The sequence below is a fragment of the Tachyglossus aculeatus genome, chromosome 22, assembly GCF_015852505.1.
Source record: "Tachyglossus aculeatus isolate mTacAcu1 chromosome 22, mTacAcu1.pri, whole genome shotgun sequence".
Classification (NCBI taxonomy): domain Eukaryota; kingdom Metazoa; phylum Chordata; class Mammalia; order Monotremata; family Tachyglossidae; genus Tachyglossus; species Tachyglossus aculeatus.
Window position 1 is genome coordinate 37,707,781 of NC_052087.1, and position 16,159 is coordinate 37,723,939.

At 51.9% G+C, this 16,159-nt stretch overlaps 1 protein-coding gene across 6 annotated transcripts in view; it reads right to left on the bottom strand.

Annotated features, from left to right (window-relative positions):
• Positions 1-871: 871 nt before the first annotated feature.
• BSCL2 (BSCL2 lipid droplet biogenesis associated, seipin) overlaps positions 872-16,159 on the bottom strand; it is a 32,683-nt gene continuing 17,395 nt past the window's right edge. For all 6 annotated transcript variants that reach the window (XM_038764718.1, XM_038764716.1, XM_038764713.1 and 3 more), the window contains 8 exons: positions 11,488-11,569; positions 9,190-9,333; positions 8,325-8,459; positions 6,757-6,854; positions 3,743-3,884; positions 2,299-2,365; positions 1,306-1,404; positions 872-1,061 (listed from right to left, as the gene is read on the bottom strand). In XM_038764718.1, the coding sequence (XP_038620646.1) occupies positions 931-1,061; positions 1,306-1,404; positions 2,299-2,365; positions 3,743-3,884; positions 6,757-6,854; positions 8,325-8,459; positions 9,190-9,333; positions 11,488-11,569 (898 nt within the window). In that variant the 3' untranslated portion in view covers positions 872-930. The remainder of the gene's footprint in view (positions 1,062-1,305; positions 1,405-2,298; positions 2,366-3,742; positions 3,885-6,756; positions 6,855-8,324; positions 8,460-9,189; positions 9,334-11,487; positions 11,570-16,159) is intronic.

The window sequence follows — 16,159 nt, forward strand, 5'->3', positions numbered from 1 at the left end:
TTATTGAGCGCTTACTCTGTGCAGAGCACTGTACTAAGCGCTTGGGAAGCACAAGTTGGCAACATATAGAGACGGTCCCTACCCAACAGTGGGCTCACCGTCTAACAGGAAAGAGCCCGGGCTTTGGAGAATAAGCGCTTGGGAAGTACAAGTCGGCAACGTATAGAGGCGGTCCCTACCCAACAGCGGGCTCACAGTCTAGAAGGGGGAGACGGACAACAAAACATATTAACAAAATAAAATATATAGAAGAAATACGTACCGGTCAAATAGAGTAATAAATATGTACAAACAGATATACAGGTAATGCCTCCCTCCTTCCCTGCTCCGGGCTCACAGTCTAAAAGGAAAGAGCCCGGGCTTTGGAGAATAAGCGTTTGGGAAGTACAAGTCGGCAACGTATAGAGGTGGTCCCTACCCAACAGCGGGCTCACAGTCTAGAAGGGGGAGACGGACAACAAAACATATCAACAAAATAAAATACATAGAATAAATACGTACAGGTCAAACAGAGTAATAAATACGTACAAACAGATACACAGGTAATGCCTCCCTCCTTCCCTGCTCCGGGCTCACAGTCTAAAAGGAAAGAGCCCGGGCTTTGGAGAATAAGCGCTTGGGAAGTACAAGTCGGCAACATATAGAGACGGTCCCTACCCAACAGCGGGCTCACAGTCTAGAAGGGGGAGACGGACAACAAAACATATCAACAAAATAAAATATATAGAAGAAATACGTACCGGTCAAACAGAGTAATAAATACGTACAAACAGAAATACAGGTAATGCCTCCCTCCTTCCCTGCTCCCCCTCAAATTTTTCCCCGGCCTTCCCACCTTCCGGATCCGCCAGCGCAGACAGTCAGGCAACCACCCGGAGAAAAGAGAGTTTATTACGGAGGGGGAAGGCGGGACCGTGGGCCGCGGTGACCTCAGGAGCTGGAGCAGGTGGGTCGGTGGCGGAGAGCCGGCGAAGGGGCCTCGGCGCTGCCCACCGTCTCGGGAGGCGGCGGGGGCGGGTTGGCCTCCGTCGGCAGCGTGGCATCCTCCCAAGCCCCCAGACCTACAGTGCGGGCGGAAAGCGTCAAGGCGAGAGACTTCTCCTCCCGCCTCCCCTCCCTCTCCCAGCCTCTTCGGGCGGGGAACGCGGCTGTCTACTGTTCTGTCCTCTCCCCGGCGCTTAGTACAGTGCCCCGCACGCAGCAAGCGCTCGGTAACTACGGCCGAATGACCGTCCCCCGTCACGGCCCTCGGCGAGCGGGCGCGGAACCGGGAGAGAGACCGTCCCCGGCCGAGGAGCCCCTCACCATCGCTGGTCTCTTGCTCCGGGCCCTCCTCGTCAGGCGACTGCGGCTCTGGTCCCTTCTCCTCTTCCTCCTCATCCTCCTCTTCCTCCTCCCGCAGCCCTACAAGGAAGGGGAACGGGGGCGGAAGTCAGCGGTGGAGACGGGTGGGGGACGGAATCGGGATGGATGGGGCGGAGCGGGAGCTGCTCCTCGCCCAGCCCCCGGCCCCGGAATCTCCCCCTTCTAGGCTGTGAGTCCATCATTGGGTAGGGATCGTCTATATTGCCAAGGTATACTTCCCAAGCGCTTAGTACAGTGCTCCGCACACAGTAAGCGCTCAATAAATACAATGGAACGAATGAACCCGCCCGGCCTCCGGCCTCTTCGGGCCTTCCTCCTGCCGCCTCGCGGCCCCTGGTGCCTGTTCTTCCCAAGCGCTTAGTACAGTGCTCTGCACACAGTAAGCGCTCAATAAATACGATTGAATGAATGATTGAATGAATGAATTTATTCTAATGACTTGACCCATCTCCATGTTTTGTTCTGTCGTCTGTCTCCCCCTTCTAGACTGTGAGCCCGTTGTTGGGTAGGGACCGTCCCCATATGTTGCCGACTTGTTCTTCCCAAGCGCTTAGTACAGTGCTCTGCACACAGTAAGCACTCAATAAATACGATTGATTGATTGTACCCACAGAAACGGTGCCGGTGCGACCGCTCCCGCCCGCTCGGCCGCCGCCTGCCCACCTCCGCCCGGCAGGCCTTCCCCATTCCCGGCTCGGGAAGAACGGCAAGGCTTCCTCCGGGAGAGCGCTCCCTCGTTACCTGTCTGGTGAGCGGCGACTTTGCGCTTAGTCCAGTGCTCTGCACACAGTAAGCGCTCAATAAATACGATTGATTGATTGCACCCAGGGAAACGGTGCGGGCGCGACCGCTCCCGCCCCCTCGGCAGGCCTTCCCCATTCCCTGCTCGGGAAGAACGGCAAGGCTTCCTCCGGGAGAGCGCTCCCTCGTTACCTGTCTGGTGAGCGGCGACTTTGCGCTGGGCTTCCTGCCGGGAACGGTCCCTGTCTCGGATGTACGCCTACGGTGGGAGAGAAACCGTCGGGGGACGGAGCGGATCGATCCCGGCGCGGCGGCCCAGCGGCTGGAGCACCAGCCTGGGACCCAGGAGGACCCGAGTTCTACTCCCGGCTCTCGTCCCACACTTGTCCGCCGTGTGACCCTGGGACAGTCACTTTGCTTCTCCGTGCCTCAGTTCCCTCATCTTCCCCGCTTACAGAAGCGCTTGGTACAGTGCTCTGCACACAGTAAGTGCTCAATAAATACGATTGATTGATTAGAGAAGCAGCACGGCTCAGTGGAAAGAGCAACGGGTTTAGGAGCCAGAGGTCGTGGGTTCAAATCCCAGCCCCGCCAACTGTCAGCTGTGTGACTTTGGCCAAGTCACTTCACTTCTCTGGGCCTCAGTTCCCTCATCTGTCAAATGGGGATGAAGACCGTGAGCCCCCCGGGGGACAACCTGATCACCTTGTAACTTCCCCAGCGCTTAGAACAGTGCTTTGCACATGGCAAGCGCTTAATAAATGCCATCCTTATTATTATTATTATCTGTAAAACGGGGATTGAGACTGTGAGCCCCATGGGGGACCGATCTGATTAGCTTGTATCTACCCCGACGTTTAGAACGGTGCTGGGCCCATAGTAAGCGCTCAGCGAGACCGTGAGCCCGTCGTTGGGTAGGAACCCTCCCTATATGTTGCCGACTTGTACTTCCCAAGCGTTTAGTCCAGTGCTCCGCACACAGTAAGCGCTCAATAAATACGACTGAACGAAGGAATGAACGAACCATCGTCATCCCACACACCCTTGTGGGATGGGATGGGAGGAAGGCACTTCCTTTTAGACTGTGAGCCCACCGTTGGGTAGGGACTGTCTCTATATGTTGCCAGCTTGTACTTCCCAAGCGCTTAGTACGGTACTGTCAATACGATTGATGATGATGAAGGCACGCCGTCAGCTGGCTCTCTATCCTCCACTACAATCCTCCCGTCGCGGCCCGCCTCACCTCCCCGGGGGCCGCGAACGACCCAGAGAGCGAGCCGCCGACTTGTACTTCCCAAGCGTTTAGTCCAGTGCTCCGCACACGGTAAGCGCTCAATAAATACGATTGAACGAAGGAATGAACGAACCATCGTCATCCCACACACCCTTGTGGGATGGGATGGGAGGAAGGCACTTCCTTTTAGACTGTGAGCCCACTGTTGGGTAGGGACTGTCTCTATATGTTGCCAACTTGAACTTCCCAAGCGCTTAGTACGGTACTGTCAATACGATTGATGATGATGAAGGCACGCCGTCAGCTGGCTCTCCATCCTCCACTACAAGCCTCCCGCCGCGGCCCGCCTCACCTCCCCGGGGGGCCGCGAACGACCCAGAGAGCCGGGTGGGCTCCAGAGACCTGCAGGGAGAAGCGGTCCCGGGTCCAGACGCCGCTCCACACCCACTGCAGGTAGCTGAACAGCACGATGACGCTGAGGAAGGTGAAGTTGCTGGCGATGCCGACGAAGGCCGAGGTCACGGGGAAGTTGTACAGCAGGTACCTGGGGGAGGACGACGAGTTACGGGGGGGAGAAGCGGCGGGAGGGATCACGGGCCCCTCGTTCCCCTCTCCATCCCCCCCATCTTACCTCCTTCCCCTCCCCACAGCACCTGTACATATGTTTGTACAGATTTATTACTCTATTTAACTTGTACATATCTATTCTATTTATTTTATTTTGTTAGTGTGCTTGGTTCTGTTCTCCGTCTCCCCCTTTTAGACCGTGAGCCCGCTGTTGGGTAGGGACTGTCTCTATATGTTGTCAATTTGTCCTTCCCAAGTGCTTAGTCCAGTGCTCTGCACATCGTAAGCGCTCAATAAATACGATTGATGATGATGATGATTTATTTATTTTACTTGTACATATCTATTCTATTTGTTTTATTTTGTTAGTGTGCTTGGTTCTGTTCTCCGTCTCCCCCTTTTAGACCGTGAGCCCACTGTTGGGTAGGGACTGTCTCTATATGTTGCCAATTTGTCCTTCCCAAGCGCTTAGTCCAGTGCTCTGCACATAGTAAGCGCTCAATAAATACGATTGATGATGATGATGATTTATTTATTTTACTTGTACATATCTATTCTATTTGTTTTATTTTGTTAGTATGCTTGGTTCTGTTCTCCATCTCCCCCTTTTAGACTGTGAGCCCACTGTTGGGTAGGGACTGTCTCAATATGTTGCCAATTTGTCCTTCCCAAGCACTTAGTACAGTGCTCTGCACATAGTAAGCGCTCAATAAATACGACTGATGATGATGATGATTTATTTATTTTACTTGTACACATCTATTCTATTTGTTTTATTTTGTTAGTATGCTTCGTTCTGTTCTCCGTCTCCCCCTTTTAGACTGTGAGCCCACTGTTGGGTAGGGACTGTCTCTATATGTTGCCAATTTGTCCTTCCCAAGCGCTTAGTCCAGTGCTCTGCACATCGTAAGCGCTCAATAAATACGATTGATGATGATGATTTATTTATTTTACTTGTACATATCTATTCTATTTGTTTTATTTTGTTAGTATGCTTGGTTCTGTTCTCCGTCTCCCCTTTTAGACTGTGAGCCCGCTGTTGGGTAGGGACTGTCTCTATATGTTGCCAAGCGCTTAGTAATAATAATGATGATGCCATAATAATAATAATGATGATGATAATGATGCCATCATTAGCAATAATGATGGCATTTGTTAAGCGCTTACTATGTGCAGAGCACTGTTCTAAGCGCTGGGGGGAATCAAGTTGCCCCACGTGGGGCTCCCAATCAATCCCCATTTTACAGATGAGGTAACTGAGGCTCAGAGAAGTTAAGTGACTTGCCCAAGGTCACACAGCCGTCACGTGGTGGAGTCGGGATTCGAACCCATGACCTCTGACTCCAAAGCCCGGGCTCTTTTCACTGAGCCACGCGGCTTCTTATGAATGACGAGTAGATGGATGAATGAATGAAGGGCTGAATGAATGACGACGAGTGGATGGATGGATGGATGAATGAAGGGATGGATGAATGCCGACGAGGGGATGGATGGATGAATGAATGAAGGGCTGAATGAATGACGACGAGTGGATGGATGGATGAATGAATGAATGAAGGGATTGGATGAATGACGACGAGTGGATGGACAGATGAATGGATGGATGAATGACGACGAGTGGATGGATAGATGAATGGATGGATGGATAAATGACGACGAGTGAATGGATGGATGGATGAATGACAACGAGGGGATGGATGAATGACTGAAGGGATGACTGAATGATGCCGAGGCGCCTCGGCCCTCACCGATGCGTGTACAGTGCTCTGCACACAGTAAGCGCTCAATAAATACGACTGATTGATTGATTGATTGACCCACGTTCGGATCCCGGCTCCGCCACTCGTCGGCTGCCGCGTGGGCTTCACTTCTCTGCGTCTGCAAAACGGGGACTCAAACCGTGAGCCCCGTTGGGATGTGGACTGTATCCAACCTGATTAGCTTCTATCTAGCCCAGCGTGCGGTACAGTGCTTGATACTCAAATTCCAGAATCCGACTTGGGAATCTTGGCAGCAGACTTGGTTTGATGCACAAAGCACGTTTCACACTTTGCGGGCTGCCCCCCTCACAAACCTCCATTTCCTCCTAATAGGGGTGAGGGGTTTCATGAGGGAGAGTCGTTTTCTCTGTATATGGGGACAGCCTCTGTTCATCATCAATCGTATTTACTGAGCGCTTACTATGTGCAGAGCACTGTACTAAGCGCTTGAAGACTCACAGGGAGACTGAATAACTCAGCCAAAAGATGTCGGCTGGCCTGGACTGGGCCATTTCAATTAATCGATTATTCGATCCACGGTGTTTCCTGAATGCTTACAGTGTGCAGAACACTGCATAAAGCACTGGGGGGGGATGCGGTACAACAGAGTTGATGGAAACATTCCCTGCCCACAAGGAGCTTACACATTTTAGAGGATTATGAACTTGATTTCCTGACTCAGCCACAGATTCAGGAAAATCCTTACTACGATATCATTTACTCTCTGTCGATCCCTTTTAGCTTAGTTGGAGAGGAAATGGGCTCAAAGAATTTTAGACTGTGAGCCCACTGTTGGGCAGGGACTGTCTCTATACGTTGCCAATTTGTACTTCCCAAGCACTTAGTACAGTGCTCTGCACACAGTAAGCGCTCAATAAATACGATTGATGATGATGATACAGAGTGAGCATTTAACACACCACAGAAACAGAGGTGCGGCGTCTCCCTAAAATGACGTCGCGTCCCAACGGGCGGCCCGCTCCACCCGATGACAGAGTCGTAGACTGGACTGGACCCCACCCACCGGACGCCCCCCTCCCCGCCTGCACCGGGGCCTTCCCAGCGTCCCCCCTCTTGACCCTGGGTTACCTGAGCCCCGTAAAGTGGGCGTGAATCCGCAGCTGGGCCCCGTACAGCTGGATGCGGTTACTCTGGATCTGGATCACCGCCCCCGTGGTTGGTGCGTACTGGAGTGGAGACGGGCCTGCCGTCAGGGGAGGGGGTGGGCAGGACGCCCAAATCGACACCTCCGCCCCCGCTCTCTCTCCCTCCCTCCAGGCTCGCGTCTCCTCCTGCCTTCCGGACAGCTCCACCTGGATGTCTGCCCGCCATCTAAAACTCAGTATGTCCAAGACTGAAGCTCCTCATCTTCCCTCCCACACCCTGCCCTCTCCCTGACTTTCCCGTCACTGTAGACGGCACTACCATCCTTCCCGTCTCACAAGCCCGCGACCTGGGTGTCGTCCTCGGCTCCGCTCTCTCATTCACTCCACACATCCGATCCGTCCCCGAAACCTGCCAGTCTCACCTCCGCAACATCACCAAGATGCGCCCTTTCCTCTCCATCCAAACCGCTACCTTGCTGGTTCAACCTCTCATCCTATCCCGACTGGATGACTGCATCGGCCTCCTCTCCGATCTCCCGTCCTTCTGTCTCTCCCCGCTTCAGTCTATACTTCACTCTGCTGCCCGGATCGTCTTTGTGCAGAAACGCTCTGGGCATGTTACGCCCCTCCTCAAAAATCTCCAGTGGCTGCCTGTCAACCTACGCATCAGGCAAAAACTCCTCACTCTCTGCTTTAAGGCTGTCCATCACCTTGCCCCCTCCTACCTCACCTCCCTTCTCTCCTTCTCCAGCCCAGCCCGCACCCTCGGCTCCTCCGCCGCTAATCTCCTCACCGTTAGGCCTCGCTCTCGCCCGTCCCGCCATCGACCCCCGGCCCACGTCATCCCCGGGGCCTGGAATGCCCTCCCTCCGCACATCCGCCAAGCTAGCTCTCTTCCTCCCTTCAAATCCCTACTGAGAGCTCACCTCCTCCAAGAAGCCTTCCCACACTGAGCCCCCTTTCTCCTCCCCTCCTCCCCATCCCCTCTGCCCTTCCCCTCCCCACAGCACTTATCTATATATCGGTTCAGATTTATTACTCTATTCATTTTACCTGTACATATCTACTATTCCATTTCGTTAACGACGCGCACCTAGCTTTAACTCTATTTGTTCTGACAATTTTGACACCTGCCTCCACGTTTAGTTCTGTCCCCTTCTAGACGGCGAGCCCGCTGGTGGGGAGGGACTGTCTCTTGTACCATCTTGCAACATCTAGAGACGGTCCCTCCCCACCAGCGGGCTCAACGTCTAGAAGGGAGAGACAGAGAACCAAACAAAACGTAGTAACAAAATAAAATAAGTAGAATAAATACGCACAAATAGAGTAATAACGGACTGTGAGCCCACTGTTGGGTAGGGACTGTCTCTATATGTTGCCGACTTTCCAAGCGCTCAGTCCGGCGCTCTGCACACAGTAAGCGCTCGATACATACGACCGAACGAATGAGGCCGGGGAAGCCGGGGGCTTCTTCTCGCCCACCTCACCCGGCCTCGGGGCACGGCTGCCAACCGAGCCTCCCCCCCGGGCCCGCCGGCCCTTCCTCCTCACCGAGTCCTCGCGGTAGTCGGCGTACAGCTCCACTTCCAGCACCTGCTTCTGCTCCGCAAAACCCGTCAGGAGGAGGCTGGAGAAGACCAGCGTGTCCAAGTAGCGCAGCAGGGCCGAGCGGTAATGCAGCATTGCCTGGCGGGCACCGGAACAGGGCGGGAGCTCAGGGCGGGGGCCGCTGGCTCTCACTGACCCCCCATCCGCCCCCCAAAACTCGGCCCCTTCACCGCTCTTCCGACTGAGCAACCGAATCCTACTGTTTCTACGAGAAGCGGCCTGCCTCGGTGGAAAGAGCCCGGGCTCTGGACTCAGAGGGCAGGGGTTCAAATCCCGGCTCCGCCAATTGCCAGTTGGGTGACTTTGGGCAAGTCGCTTACTACTCTATTATCAATCAATCAATCAATCGTATTTATTGAGCGCTTACTGTGTGCAGAGCACTGGACTAAGCGCTTGGGAAGTCCAAGTTGGCAACATATAGAGACGGTCCCTACCCAACAGTGGGCTCACGGTCTAGAAGGGGGAGACAGAGAACAAAACCAGACATACTGTATATATAACATGCATAACATATATATGTATATATGTTTGTACATATTTATTACTCTATTTATTTATTTATTTATTTTATTTGTACATATCTATTCTATTTATTTTATTTTGTTAGTATGTTTGGTTTTGTTCTCTGTCTCCCCCTTTTAGACTGTGAGCCCACTGCTGGGTAGGGACTGTCTCTATATGTTGCCAATTTGTACTTCCCAAGCGCTTTGTACAGTACTCTGCACATAGTGAGCGCTCGATAAATACGATTGATGATGATGATGATCCCAGGCCTTCCCCATTCCCCGGACGCGGCCTTCCAACTCACCGAGCGAGCCGACGAGGAGATGACGCGGCCGCCCCGGGTGTAGCAGGCGATGGTCACCATGAACATGCCCAGCTCCTGGTTCACGGGGGACTCGGGCAGCTCCAGCTCCAGGGAGATGCGGTACGGCTGCCCGGACATCAGCGCCTGCCAAGCGTGGCGTCCGCCCCGTCACCTCCTCCATCCTTCCTCTCCCCTTGGGCGGGGGTCGGTGCCCACCAACCGTTCTCTCGGACTCTCCCGAGCGCTTAGCGCGGGGCTCTGCGCTCGATAGATACCGCGGATCGCTAGCCCCGCAAACCCACCTTTCAGGTCTATGGTCTCTAGACTGTAACCTCGTTACAGTTACAATACAGTTACTCGTGTACAATACAGTTACTCGTTACAGTTACAATAAATACGACTGAATGAATGAGTGGCGGAGCTGGGATTATTCTGTTTCTTGTAACGCACCTGTTTCTTGTTGCGCTGTACTCTCCCGAGCGCTTGGTACAGGGCTCTGCCCGCAGTAAGCGCTCAGTATGTACGAATGAACGGAGCCCGGTTGGGGCCGGGCTACTTCCCCCCTTCAGCCACTTGCCCTGCCCTGGTGGGTGGAGGCCGGCGCCCCGTCCGACCTGCCCGCCCACCCGCCTCGGTGACTTTCGGGGCATCTGCCTCATTTTCTCGGGAATCAATCAATCGTATTTATTGAGCGCTTACTGTGTGCAGAGCACTGGACTAAGCGCTTGGGAAGTCCAAGTTGGCACGGTCCCTACCCAACAGTGGGCTCACAGTCTAGAAGGGGGAGGCAGAGAACAAAACCAAACATAGTAACAAAATAAAATGAATAGAAATGGAGAGAGAGAGAGAAACAGAGAGGGGGCAGAGAAACAGAGAAACAGGAAGAAGTACAGAAATGGAGAGAGAGAGAAACAGAGAGGGGGCAGAGAAACAGACAGAGAGAGAAAGAGAGGAAGAAAGAGAAATGGAGAGGGAGAGAGAGAGAAACAGAGAGGGGGCAGAGAAACAGAGACAGAGAGGAAGAAATAGAGAAATGGAGAGGGAGAGAGAGAGAAACAGAGGGGGCAGAGAAACAGAGAGACAGAGAAGGAAATAGAGAAATGGAGAGGGAGAGAGAGAGAAACAGAGAGGGGGCAGAGAAACAGACAGAGAAACAGAGGAAGAAATAGAGAAATGGAGAGGGAGAGAGAGAGAAACACAGAGGGGGCAGAGAAACAGAGACAGAGAAAGAGAGGAAGAAATAGAGAAATGGAGAGAGGGAGAGAGAGAAACAGAGAGGGGGCAGAGAAACAGACAGAGGCAGAGAAAGAGAGGAAGAAATAGAGAAATGGAGAGGGAGAGAGAAAGAGAAACAGAGAGGGGGCAGAGAAACAGACAGACAAAGAGAGGAAGAAATAGGGAAATGGAGAGGGAGAGAGAGAGAAACAGAGAGGGGGCAGAGAAACAGACAGGCAGAGAAAGAGAGGAAGAAATAGAGAAATGGAGAGGGACAGAGAAAGAGAAACAGAGAGGGGGCAGAGAAACAGACAGACAAAGAGAGGAAGAAATAGGGAAATGGAGAGGGAGAGAGAGAGAAACAGAGAGGGGGCAGAGAAACAGACAGGCAGAGAAAGAGAGGAAGAAATAGAGAAATGGAGAGGGACAGAGAAAGAGAAACAGAGAGGGGGCAGAGAAACAGACAAGAGACAGAGAAAGAGAGGAAGAAATAGAGAAATGGAGAGGGAGAGAGAGAGAAACAGAGAGGGGGCAGAGAAACAGACAGAGGCAGAGAAAGAGAGGAAGAAATAGAGAAATGGAAAGGGAGAGAGAGAGAGAAACAGAGAGGGGGCAGAGAAACAGAGACAAAGAGAGGAAGAAATAGGAAAATGGAGAGGGAGAGAGAGAGAAACAGAGAGGGGGCAGAGAAACAGACAAGAGACAGAGAAAGAGAGGAAGAAATAGAGAAATGGAGAGAGAGAGAGAGAGAGAGAGAGAGAGAGAGAGAGAGAGAGAGAGAGAGAGACAATCCTCCCCCCCACCCCGTGTTCCCGAGGCCTTCCGCTCGCGTGGAGGTGTCTCAGTCGCCTCCTGACCCTCGGCCTTCCACGCGCCCGGTCCCGGCCTGCGACCACTGGCTTCTGTCCCGAATCCCTCAATTCCCAGCGGGGCACGCCACGCCATCCCAACCCTGTTGGGCCCCCTCCCTCCGTCTTGGGTTCTGACTTGCCTCTCGGCCCCCGATCCCGCCAAACCCCTTCCTCTCCTCTCTCCGCACACCTCCACCCGCCCCAGCCCACCCTGCCCCTTCCCCTCACTCACCCGATCTCGCCCGCTCTTCACCAGGGAGACGTTGGCAGTGGGGAAGGAGCAGAGCCTGGGGCCTGGGGAATCGCAGTCCGACCTGCGACGGGAATGAAAGGGAACGACTCCCGCCGGCTCCGTCTTTACCTCCCCGCCCGCCCCGTCCCCGCCATTCCCACATTTCTAGACCTTGAGCCCGCTGTTGGGTGGGACTGTCTCTATATGTTGACAACTTGGACTTACCAAGCACTTAGTCCAGTGCTCTGCACACTGTAAGTGCTCAATAAATCATCAATCGTATCATCAATACGATTCATCATCATAAACCATCAATAAATACGACTGAATGAATGAGTGGCGGAGCTGGGATTATTCATTCATTCAATTGTACGAATTCCCCTGCCCCTGGGGTTTCTCTGAGCTTGCCGCCCCTCTTTCTGGGGCGGCGGAAAGTCTGGTTTGGAGGCTCCAAATTCTTTTTCTCTCTCCCTCGAGAGTCACCTCTTTCTGCAGAAAGAAACTAGGAGCTCTTCAAGTTAAAAAGAAAACAACCAAAAGGGCCCAGGGGCAGGAAGAATGAAGCTTAAAGCGTTGCCCACAACCTTCTCATAGCAACCAAGAGGTCTAATGGCTGACAGAACTGGGAGCCCGACTGGACGATCCTTATTTTTTTTTTCTTTTAAATGGTATTTGTTAGGCGTTTACTATGTGCCAGCGCTGTACTGAGCGCTGGGGTAGATACAAACTGATCAGGTTGGACATGGACCGGGTCCCGCCTGGGGCTCACGGGCTTAACCCCCATTTTACAGATGAGGTCACCGAGGCCCAGAGAAGTGAAGTGACTCGCCCAGCATCGCCCGGCACACAGATAATAATAATAATAAGGACATTTATTAAGCGCTTACTAGGGATTTGAACCCATGACCTCTGACTCCAAAGCCCAGGCTCTTTCCACTGAGCCACTGCGGGATTCAGGGACCCTTAAAGGTGGTCTGGTTCCCCTTCTCCCCACCACTATTAATAATAATGGCATTTATTAAGCGCTTACTATGTGCAAAGCACTGTTCTAAGCGCTGGGGAGGTTACAAGGTGATCAGGTTGTCCCACGGGCGGCTCACGGTTTTTATCCCCATTTTACAGATCAGGGAACTGAGGCCCGGAGAAGCCAAGGGACTTGCCCAAAGTCACACAGCTGACAGTTGGCGGAGCCGGGATTTGAACCCATGACCTCTGACTCCCAAGCCCGGGCTCTTTCCACTGAGCCACGCGGCTTCTCAAGGGCCGGGACTAGAACCCAGGTCCTTCGGACGCCCAGGCCCGTGCTCTAACCACTGCGTAGAGAAGCAGCGTGGCTTAGTGGGAAGAGCACGAAAGAGCCCGGGCTTGGGAGTCCGAGGTCACGGGTTCTAATCCCGGCTCCGCCACTCTGCTGCGTGACCCTGGGTGAGTCGCTCCACTCCTCCAGGCCTCACTTCCCTCATCTGTAAAATAGGGATGAAGACTGTGAACCCCACATGGGACAACCCGATCGCCCTGTAGCCTCCCCAGCGCTTAGAACAGTGCTTCGCACCTAGTAAGCGCTTAAAAAATACCATCACCACCATCACTAGGTACAGTGCTTCTTGGATTAGATTAGAACCCAGGGTCCTCGGAGGGCTAGGGATCGTGTCTCGTTCTCACCAGGGAATTATTTTCATTCAGTCATCATCAATCGCATTTATTGAGCGCTTACTGTGTGCAGAGCACTGTACTAAGCGCTTGGGAAGTACAAGTTGGCAACATATAGAGACGGTCCCTACCCAACAGTGGGCTCACAGTCTAAAAGAGGATCAGGTGCGGTGGTCAAAAGTTGCAACTTTCTGAGTCATTCTTTCGATCGCATTTATCCATTCAATTAGAATGGATTCTAATTCATTCAATTCTAATTCAATTCTAATTCAATTCTAATTCTAATTCATTCAATTCAATTTCAATTCAATTCTAATTCTAATTCACTCCATTCAATTTCAATTCAATTCTAATTCATTCAATTCAATTTATCCATTCAATTAGAGAAGCAACGTGGCTCAGTGGAAAGAGCATGGGCTTTGGAGTCAGAGGTCATGGGTTCGAATCCCAGCTCTGCCACATGTCTGCTGTGTGACCTTGGGCAACTCACTTCACTTCTTGGAGCCTCAGTTCCCTCATCTGTAAAATGGGGATGATGACTGTGAGCCACACGCGGGACAGCCTGATCACCTTGTATCCCCCGGTGCTTAGAACAGTGCTTTGCACATAGTAAGTGCTTAACAAATACCATTATTATTTATTATTATTCAATCGTATTTATTGAGCGCTTACCGTGTGCAGAGCACTGTACTAAGTGTTTGGGAGGTACAAGTTGGCAACGTATAGAGGCGGTCCCTACCCAACAACGGGCTCACAGTCTAGAAGATTTATTGAGCGCTCACTGTGTGCACAGCACTGTACTAGGCGCTTGGGAGAGTACGATAGAACAATAAGCAGACGCGGTCCCACGATATGGGGATGGAGACGGAGTTTACATCCATTCAAGGACAGGAGGAGCAGCGTGGCTCAGTGGAAAAGAGCCCGGGCTTTGGAGTCAGAGGTCATGGGTTCAAATCCCAGCTCTGCCGCTTGTCAGCTGTGTGACTTTGGGCAAGTCACTTCACTTCTCTGGGTCTCAGTTCCCTAATCTGTAAAATGGGGATTAAAGACTGTGAGCCCCCCGTGGGACAACCTAATCACTTTATAATCTCCCCAGTGCTTAGAATAATAATAATAATGATGGCATTTATTAAGCACTTACTATGTGCAAAGCACTGTTCTAAGCGCTGGGAGGGATACAAGGTGATCAGGTTGTCCCACGTGGGGCTCACAGTCTTAATCCTCCTTTTACAGATGAGGGAACTGAGGCTCAGAGAATTAAGTGACTTGCCCAAGGTCACACAGCAGACATGTGGCGGAGCCAGGATTCGAACCCATGACCTCTGACTCTAAAGCCCGGGCTCTTTCCACTGAGCCATGCTGCTTAGAACAGTGCTTTGCACATAGTAAGCGCTTAATAAATGCCATTGTTAAAAAAAATGCTCACACCTCCTAGCCTGCCCTGAAGCCTAAGGGCTAAAAGTCTTTTCAAGGTCAATAATGAGAATGCTTATAATAAAAATTGTGGTATTTGTTAATAATAATAATAATGATGATGATGGTATTTGTTAAGCGCTTATTATGTGCCAAGCACTGTTCTAAGCGCTGGTGGGGGGATACAAGGTGATCAGGTTGTCCCACATGGGGCTCACAGTCTTCAACCCCATTTTCCAGATGAGGTAACAGAGGCCCAATCAATCAATCAATCAATCAATTGTATTTATTGAGCGCTTACTGTGTGCAGAGCACTGGACTAAGCGCTTGGGAAGTACAAGTTGGCAACATCTAGAGACAGTCCCTACCCAACAGCGGGCTCACAGTCTAGAAGAGGGAGACAGACAACAAAACCAAACATACTAACAAAATAAAATGAATAGAATAGAATAGAATGAATAATAATAATAATATTGGCATTTATTAAGCGCTTACTATGGGCAAGGCACTGTTCTAAGCGCTGGGAAGTTAAATGACTTGCCCAAAGTCACCCAGCTGACAAGTGGCGGAGCCGGGATTAGAACCCATGACCTCTGGCTCCCAAGCCTGGGCTCTTGCCACTGAGCCACGCTTTGTGTCAGGCCTGGGGTGGATAATAATAATAATAATAATGATGGCATTTGTTAAGCGCTTACTATGTGCAAAGCACTGTTCTAAGCGCTGGGGAGGTTACAAGGTAATCAGGTTGTCCCACGGGGGGGCTCACACTCTTAATCCTCATTTTACAGATGAGGTAACTGAGGCTCAGAGAAGTTAAGTGACTTGCCCAAGGTCACACAGCAGACATGTGGCAGAGCCGGGATTCGAACCCATGACCTCTGACTCCAAAGCCCGTGTAAACTGGGTTGGGCCTAGTCCCTGCCCCACGTGGGGCTCACGGTCTTAATCTCCACTTTACAGATGAGGTAACTGAGGCCCAGAGTAGTGAAGTGACTTGCTCAAGGTCACCCAGCAGACAAGTGGCAGAGCCGGGATTAGAACCCAGGTCCTAAGCTCACGGTGGGCAGGGATTGTGTTATACTGTTTGATTGTACTCTCCCAAGCGCTCAGTACAGTACTTTTAGACTGTGAGCCCCACTGTTGGGTAGCGACTGTCTCTATATGTTGCCAATTTGTACTTCCTAAGCGCTTAGTACAGTGCTCTGCACATAGTAAGCGCTCAATAAATACGATTGATGATGATACAGTGCTCTGCTCACAGCAAGTGCTCAGTGAATACGATTGATCGATCGATCAAATCCCAGGTCCACTGGTGACCAGGCCCAGGCGAAGCCTTAATAATAATAATGATAATGGCATTTATTAAGTGCTTACTATGTGCAAGGCACTGTTCTAAGCGCTGGGGGGATACAAGGTGATCAGGTTGTCCCATGGGGGGCTCACAGTCTCCACCCCCTTTTACAGATGAGGTCACTGAGGCCCATCATCATCATCATCAATCGTATTTATTGAGCGCTTACTGTGTGCAGAGCACTGTACTAAGCGCTTGGGAAGGACATGTTGGCAACATATAGAGACAGTCCCTACCCAACTGTGGGCTCACAGTCTA